The sequence below is a fragment of the Nematolebias whitei genome, chromosome 6, assembly GCF_014905685.2.
Source record: "Nematolebias whitei isolate Nwh7 chromosome 6, NemWhi1, whole genome shotgun sequence".
Classification (NCBI taxonomy): domain Eukaryota; kingdom Metazoa; phylum Chordata; class Actinopteri; order Cyprinodontiformes; family Rivulidae; genus Nematolebias; species Nematolebias whitei.
Window position 1 is genome coordinate 44,556,656 of NC_056503.1, and position 8,974 is coordinate 44,565,629.

General features: G+C 38.8%; 1 protein-coding gene across 1 annotated transcript in view; it reads right to left on the bottom strand.

The window, feature by feature from the left end:
• LOC119410755 (pannexin-1) overlaps positions 1 to 4,151 on the bottom strand; it is a 20,591-nt gene extending 16,440 nt beyond the window's left edge. Inside the window, exons 1-3 of the mRNA XM_037677663.1 lie at positions 3,969 to 4,151; positions 3,130 to 3,245; positions 948 to 1,135 (exon numbers count right to left, since the gene is read on the bottom strand). Coding sequence (XP_037533591.1) covers positions 948 to 1,135; positions 3,130 to 3,245; positions 3,969 to 4,149 — 485 coding nt within the window. The 5' untranslated portion in view covers positions 4,150 to 4,151. The remainder of the gene's footprint in view (positions 1 to 947; positions 1,136 to 3,129; positions 3,246 to 3,968) is intronic.
• Between the last annotated feature and the right edge of the window lie 4,823 nt (positions 4,152 to 8,974).

The following is an 8,974-nucleotide window of genomic DNA, read 5'->3' on the forward strand; positions in this document are numbered from 1 at the left end:
TCAGTCTTACATCGGGGAAACTAAACAGCCACTGGCCAAAAGGATGGACCAGCACAGAAGATCAACATCATCAGGCCAGGACTCTGCGGTCTACACTCATCTCCAGGCCAGCGGTCACTCTTTCAGGGATGAAGATGTGCACATCCTGGACAGAGAGGAACGATGGTTTGAGAGAGGAGTAAAGGAGGCCATCTTTGTGAAAAGAAACCGTCCATCATTAAACAGGGGTGGAGGCCTCCGGGTTCAACTGTCCCCCTCTTACAATGCTGTGATTGCTAGTATCACTCAGCCTCCTGTGAATAACAAGCGGCTATCAGGGCGCCAACAATCAGTTGTTAGGCTGATGGGCCTCCTTACATGTGAACAGCTAGTTCTGGTTGTCAGCAGCAAACTGGTTGATCCACTATGAGAAGGTGTTATTTATAAGACTGAGTTTGTTGCAGCTCCTAAGACTGAAGAAGTCTTTTGGACAAAAAACGAAACGTTTCAACAAGAAGAATCCGTCCAGAGGGCCTGACTCAATTGTTAGATTCATCTACCCGGATTATTGAGCAGCATCAGGACTAACTGACCACCATTTCCTTTGAGCTGAGACTTTTCTCTTCAAAGTTTGAAGTGAAGTGACTTTTTGTCTCCTAGATAAAACACGACGTGTAAATCTATCAGCCTTTTACCGCTTTAGGCTCAAGATATTTTTCTGATACATCTTAAAGTTTTAGCACAAACACTGTTTGTCTGAGGGTTACTTTCTAGTAAGCATTTCTGTCTGCCTTTTCTTTGTAATGCTCATACGTAGGTCACATGTAAACTAGAACAAGTCGATGGAGGCTTTGTAATCCAACAGAAAAAATAAAAATAAACTGAGCCGTGACTGAACATAATAAATTCCAGATCTTTGATCTGACAGAAGCCGACTGGATCTGAAGTCCACAGCAGGTGATCCGTACCTGTCCGAGATGAGCAGTCCTGACGTCGCCAAGCGTTTGGCCAAAGTGACAGCGCCATTGTAGCAGCGATCCAACTCCTCCATGATGAAGCTGACGTCCGACTGCAGGAGCGGCGCCGCTACAAACCTCCAGATCAGTGCGGGGGCGTACATCAGGACCGCCACCAGCAGCAGGACGTAAGGAAAGAACTGAGGACGAAGAGATCAAAATATAAAGATCGACGGGAAGAATTATAATCTGAGTCCATCAGGGAACAAGTGTTGGTTCTTCATCTGAAAGACTTTTATTTCTGAACTGGAATTGATTTTTACGTAGAAAACTGACACAAAAAGACCACGAACAACCTTTGATTAAGTAAAAAGGTGCAAAAATGCTTTTGAGCAACTTGTCTGAATAGTTTTGCATCAATTGGTAATCATGATTCTAACTTTTAACATTTAGAAGCAACTCGGCGTTTGTGTTGGGAAAACAGCAAGCAGAAAATAAGAAATACATATATTTAAATACAAAAAGAAAGAAACATTCGTTGAAAGAACACGTTCTGCCTTCAGCCATCAAATCCTAAGTTCAAAGGTCTGTTCAGAGAATGTGATGGGATGACTCTCAGCTACTACCACACCAAATTTGAGCTTAATGCCTGCAAAACTGGCTGACTTGTAGACATTTTTGTGTTTTGTAAATTAGGCGGACTGTGGCGGCCATCTTGAATGAATCAGCTGTAGATGTTCTTCAAAGGATTGTTCTAAAATTTTCAATTAAATCTGTCCAGTGGTTCATGCAATATTTTGCTGACAGACAAACAAGCACACACACTGGCAATTACATGATTGCCCACAGCAGTGAAAGGCAGGTGATAAACCCATTAACATCTGTTAGACGAAACTAGAGTTGTTCTCTCAGTGAACTTTGAAGAGATATAAAATTAGTTTTGACAAATAAATAAAATAATAATAATAATTCATATTAATAAGCAAACTCTCTGAACCAGGTGTCCCAAACAACAGGACATGGACCAGTACTGGCCCATGAATCATTTGGTGCAAGGCCGCACAGAAATTACATTTTTATATAAACTGGTCTGCAGGGTATTTTATTTTGAAAAGCAGTCGAGCATCAAAGCAACAAATGAAAACACTGTAGTGGTTTAAAGCTCAAGCTCGATCTTAATCTCTTCAAGATTTACGTTTAAATAAAAATATTACAAAAACAAACTGTTAAAAGTTTAACTTAAAATAGTTTGTTGTTTTGATAAAAACTTTTAATGTGGAGTCATAAATACAGTGAAAGAACAAACAAGCGGTGCACCGATGTCCCCGTCACTGAGGGATCTGAGCAGTGAATTTTTTCTAGTTGTCAAGATCAATGTTTTCAATCTGGAACTGAACAGGGAATGAAAGTAAACCTTAATGTTTTGATGCAAGATCTTCATGAAGGTAGGAGTTACACTGTGGAGAAGAACAGAGGTAGTTTTTGTTTCTTTGTCCGAGGCGGCGCAGAGTGACGGATCCTGCCGAGCGGAAGGAGCATTTATCCACCACCAGGTGCAGTGGTGGAGCCAAGGGGTGGCCAGTGGTGGCTTTGGCCACCCCAGTCATTTGAAGAAACTATACTTTTAAAAACTAGAAAGCATAGTTCCCTCAAATAACAGGGGTGGTTGGTTTATATTTATATATGGCGGTGGCCATCTTGGATTTTGATTAATAGAGAACTTCTTACACCTACACACCAAAGTGGAAGTCGGTACCTTTGCTTATTTTTCAAGTTATCATGCTCACAAGATGAACTGGACGGGGTAAGTCCCCCCCTTTGCTTCACGACGGGGAACAACAAAAAAGTAAACGGTGTAAAAATGTGGACGGACATGGAGGATTAGAAAACTTTTTTACACCACACCTTCAAATTCACACGACAAAAGCTGCTCGAGCACGACACACAGATAACCCAACTTTTCACTCTTTAACATATTATGGGGTTACAACGCCTGCTCTGTAAAAATCAGAGATTGAGATTACCTTCATGCCTTGACTCCTTTCTACACGAATCATCAGAGATTAACTGAACCGTGGCAGAACAAAGGTTTAGTTCCAACAGACGAGATGGACAAGTTTTAATGATCAAATTTTAATTATACACTCCAGAAACTTAATCTTTCTGCTATGTGTGTGTGTGTGTGTGTGCGTACCTTATGTAGCCACAGAGGGAGGGTGTGTGTGTGAACAGCCGCCCAGCAGTATGAATCCACATAAGCAGCCTGCCGCCACGAGAAGTTAGAGGGAGAAAAGCAGCTGATCTGAGTCCCTGAGACAAACAGAAACAGAAACAGGAAATAAAATAAATAAAGCCGCAACATTCCCTGAAGGAATGCATTTCGCCCGCTGCCCATCATGCCAGAGTTTTTAACTGAGGTCATCTCATGTTGAGAAAAGATGGAGTTGGAGCCGTTTTGGTCAAACCTTGTGAGATGTCACACTCCATGTGTTGAGGAGGACTCTCAGCTACTACCACACCAGATTCCAGCTGAATGTAAAACTGGCTGAGTTAAAGCTGTTTGTTTGTTGGCTAAGGTCAAATAGCTGTAACAGCCATCTTGAATCAGGCTGACTAAAAGTTTATCAGTTGTAGATGTAAATATACTATTATTACTTTCTGGGAGTTATATTAAAAATCTGTTAAGTAGTGTACAAGATATTTTGTTAACAGACAAACAGGGTTGACCAGCACAACAGTACTGCTCAGAGTATGTATTGGAGAGGATGCTCAGCTACTACCACGCCAACTTTTTGCTCATTAACTGTATAAGTGGCTCAGTTACAGCCTCCTTTTAGGTTTTCCACGTTCTGTTGGCTGTGGCAGCCATCTTGAATCAGGTTGACTCAAAAGGTTAATCGGTTGTAGATGAAAACCCAACAACTACGGTCTGAAGGTTTTATTAAAATGCAAGCATTCATGACATAATGCTAGTTAAGTTTTACAACAAAAACAAATCCAGTTCAGTTCATCCATGAATCAGCTGCAACTCACCGACCGAGACTTCCTGAGCGAAGGCCAGCGAGATGAGGAGGAGCGGCAGCCCCACCACCACACAGGTCACCATCTTGTCCACGGCCAGCTCCGTCCGGACGCTGCGGTACCGGGCCTGGTTCGGCTCCTTCAGCAGGAAGTCGCTGAACACGTATTCTGTAGCTACGTGTGCGATGGCCATGTCTCCGCTCTGCAACGATCTGAACGAAAAACGCTTTGCTTGTTCAATCCGTTCCTCTGAGCTGCTTTCATTTGAAGAATATTAAGAAGCAAACAATCCTGATAATCACATATTGATCAAGTTTTATGTAATGAAAGCTTGGACGTATTCTGGTTATTTTGAGCAACAGCAACCCTACACCTTCAGTTTGTTATTCATTCATCCATTCATATACCTAAAATATGAACACCTGCAGCTTTACAAACACTTTTATACATATTATAGTGTTTTTATCTCAAGGAATAAGTCTTGTTATAATTTAATATCACATATCTAATATGCATCATGAACTAGACAGCATTGTGGGATAACTGGCTTTAAAATAAATTTATTTTGCTTCAAATTCTCCCAAACTGCCCACTTAAAGAGATTTAAACGTCCAGTTTTTATTGACAGCAAAGTATTAGGAAATACTGTAAATATATGATAATAATATTGAAGTAGTTAGAAGGTTATCAGAATTTAGTTGTGTTTTCTTATCTCTTTACTGGCAAGAATCACAGCAAATGAAAATAACTATTGTTTTCATACAAATAAATAAAAAAGATCCCATGGAAATAATTATGAAAATATAACATTTGTTTACTCTTTGCAAAGTAATGAAGATCGGTCAAAACAAAACTCACAAAGTAAGAATCATTTTTTTCTCGTATTAAGGTTAACATTTCCAAATTTCACGTGTTTGTTTATCTACAGAAACAGCCGAAGCTGTTTTGTTTACATTCAACGCGTACCCACATTTCAGAATTGCATATTGATAATGAATCCTGTCATGATTGCAATTAAGAAATCGTGATTATAAGAAACATTTGGCGAAAGTTCAGCACCTTCTGATTTAAATAAAATATTTAAATTGGAATTTAAACTGTTTGTGAGACGTGGACGGTTCTCTTTGTGACAAATCTGAAAAGAAAAAACAATTAATTCTTCCAACTTTTTATTAAATACGAACAAAAGACGAGCTAAAAGAGGCTCGACTTTGTGTTTATGGTGCTCTAAATAAAAATAAGTTTAAAAAGATCCTAAAATATGAGGGTTAATTTCCCTGCAGCATTTCTTCAGGCATTTCTGACCTGACTGGACAAAGAAGCTCCATGTTCACACCTTTTAATACTTTGCTACAGTTTCAAACTGCAATGACTATATCCACTTTTTAAAACCACAGTCAGGAGTTGAGCTAATGTTAAAGAGTTAAATGTGGTTAAATAAACAAACAACTTCGACATCAACAAGCTTCAACAGAGTTTTTCAACAGTAACTTTTGCGAAAACTACAACTAATAATTGTAATATGTTGTATTAAAAAAATAAATCTATACTTGTTAATCCAAGGTGTGTACTAAATCAGTTTTCGGTTTTATTTGTTTTAAAGTGGAACTTACCAATACGGCTCCGGTTGTTTGTGTTTTAATTTAATCAAGAATTAAACTATCAGAGCTACTGATAAAACTAGTTAGACGATTTATATAAATTACTAGAGAGCATATATTTTTAGACAGGAGTAGCATCGCGCTAAAATAAGAAAAACAAAAAAACAAGTTTCAAAAAAAAGAAAAAAAAATGTCTTCCTTCTTCCTGTAAAAAAAAAAACTTCTTCCGCCTTTCTTACTGCTGCCTTCACGGACACACCAACAGCGTGGGAGTTTTGTTCGAGCCAGTGAGAAAGCAGCAAAATTTGGTGTGGTAGTAGCAGCGTGTCATTCTCAAAATAATGACAAATCACCCTTCAACTTTAAATTTTCCACTACATAACATGTTTAAAAAATATATTTTGGCATACTTTTAGCTTGTAGCTTTTTGCTACTTTAAGCATTTAGCTACCATCAATTACTGTACACTTGTAACAATTCTGTTAATTTTAGGTTTTACCTTTGATCTGCTACTCTTACCTAGCCTTTTGCTGCTTTTACCTTTAAGCTGACCTTTTGCTATGTTTAGCTTCTTGCTAGCTGTAAGCTAATTTTAGTTAGGCTTGGCTGCATTTAGTTTTAAGCCAAACTTTTGCTGCTTTTGGCTAGAGTTGTTAATTTTAGCTAGCCTTAGCTGATAAGATATTCTTTTGCTTATTTTGGCTTTTAGTTAATGTTTTGCTACATTGATATTTTTGGCTAGCCTTTTGCTACTTTTTATCCTATAGCTACTTCTTTGCTACTATTTAAAGCATATGAACTCGTCTGATTTATTTGGCTTTCATTTTGTGTTTGTGATATTTCCAGCAGTCTGTGAAGGCACCATCCTCGAAGGCAGCGTGACGACGCAGCATCCAGCTAAAACTACAACCGTAAAAATAAACCACGAAAGTTTTTCTACGTTGTTCACACACATAAGGTTATTTTGTTGTTGTATTTGTTGTTTTGCGTAAGACTGCTTTTTTTTGTTAAAATACACTCGGTTTTCTGTGGAAACATCTGACAAATGTAAAAAAACAAAAACATTTTTTTTGTTGATGTCAGTCGCGATGAATTCTGGGCATTCTCGCTGTGCCCTCTGTGGTCCCAAACTTCACCGAGCTGCGTCAAGTTCACATATATGGGCACAAATCCGCCGGAAACACCAGGACATTACTGTACAAAATAAAAGCTTGGAAATAAAAACGACGTTTATTGCAAAACGCAGCGACCAAAATTACTCCTGAAGTGTGCGTGTGTGTGTTTGTGCGTGTCTAATAGCAAAATATCCCATGAACCACAGGACACATGTTACATTGGACATACGGTCCACTTTATCAACCCAAAGATGTTGCTACAGCCAACTGAACTTTGAAAACATACAGATATAGCCAATGAACAAAAATCTGGCGTGGTAGTAGCTGAGACTCATTCTCAGCATATACTTTGAGCATGAACTGATCACAGAAGATGCTTTGATCATCGTACCTTGCACTCCTTGCAGTCAAACCTGTCAATTAGCAAAATGACCCACCTGGACGGATTTTTATGAAACTTCCAGTATAAGTTCAATGGATGCACATTTACAACATAAGATAATTCAATGGCAACCCAAATAAAGATGGCTGCTACAGCTATCAGCTAACTGGCCTAAGAAAACACAAAATAGCTATTATTCAGTCATTTTTACTGTCATTAAACTGACCTTTGGAATATTTGTAGCTGAGAGTCATTCACAAAACATACTCCAAGTGATACTCTTTGCAAAAGAATTTAAGCTTAAAACTTTAGCATTAACAATTTGGACACAATCTGGTCTATTATCAAAATATCCAATGAACTACTGGACAGATTCTACTCAAGCTCACAGAAAGTGATCACTGGATGTACATTTACAACTAATTAACTTTTGAGGTCAGTCTGATTCAAGATGGCCACCACACAGTTATTTTACTAAAAAACTGAATATTATATATGTCAATCAGTTTTGCATCAGCTAAACGCCGATGTGGTGGTAGCTGAGCGTTATCCTGACGCTTACTGTGTGACATCTGGCAGTTTTGTGCATGACATTATTTTTAATGTTTGAACAAAACTGTTCGAACTGTGTAATTTCTTATAAAATGATTTTAATTTAAAACTCTGGGATGAAAGGTGGCAGGCGATATGCATTCATTTAAGGACTGCTACTTGAAACTCTCAATATCAGATATCCAAGTTCATCCTTAATGCACCATTTCAAAACCAAAGGGATGCTTTTTTCAAACAGGAAGTTGGTCCCAGCAGTTCTTCCTCTGATTTTATCCTCAAATGGTGTCCCCATTGAGTTTGTTGATTCCTATAAATATTTGGGTATCTTGGTCGACTCACATCTCTCTTTTAAGCTTCATGTGGAAAACTTGATAAAGAAACTGAAAGTTAAACTGGGTTTCTTTTTCAGAAACAAATCCTGTCTAACCCTGAATGCTACAAAACGCCTTGTATCTGTGACTTTCCTTCCCTCAATTGATTATGGTGATATTGTTAACATGAACGCTCCTACAAGAACCCTGCAGATGTTGGATGCTGTCTATCATGGTGCACTAAGATTCATAACTGGCTGTAATTATCGTACCCACCACTGCACCCAGTATTCACTGGTTAACTGGACATCATTAACTTCACGCAGACTCTCTCACTGGTACATTTTCATCTTTAAATCACTTCTTGGTCTGCTGCCTTCATACATCTCCTCCTACATGTCTCTGCGTGAGTGCAGCTACGGAGTGCGCTCTCAGGACATTATTACCTGCAGTGTTCCCTCAGTGAGAACTGAACTAGGCAAAAGGGCCTTCTCCTACTCCGCTCCTGTTTCCTGGAATATCTTACAAAAAGATTTGAAGCTCTCGACCTTGACCTCTCTAAGTGTCTTTAAGAATCTGTTGGACTCCTGGCAGGGACCAATGCAGACATGTTCCTGTTTTTAGTTTTCTACATTTGTCTTAGAATCTAGCTGTTTTTTTTGTTTTGTTACCTTTTCCTTTTAGCCATCCTATTTGTTAAAAAAAAAAAACTAAAAAAAAAACTGTAGTATGCTTTTCTTATAACTGTTTATTGTTGTTGCTGTTGTCCATTGTTGTCATCTTTCTTTGTTGAAATCAGGTCTCTCTTGTAAATGAGTCCTCGAGGCTCAATGGGATTTACCTGTAGAAATAAAGGTTGATTGATTGATTTCTGACTTCCTTTTTTTTTTTTTTTTTTAGCACAAACGCGCTCAGCCGTGGCATTTATTTTGAAAGCCTCTCCCGGAAGCTGCCCGCTCTCCAACTGTTTGATGACGCCGGCAGCTCCTTCACTGCCTCCATTCATTTCATTCGCGCGCCGCCGCATCCGAGCAGCGAGCCCTCCCCTCCTGCTTCT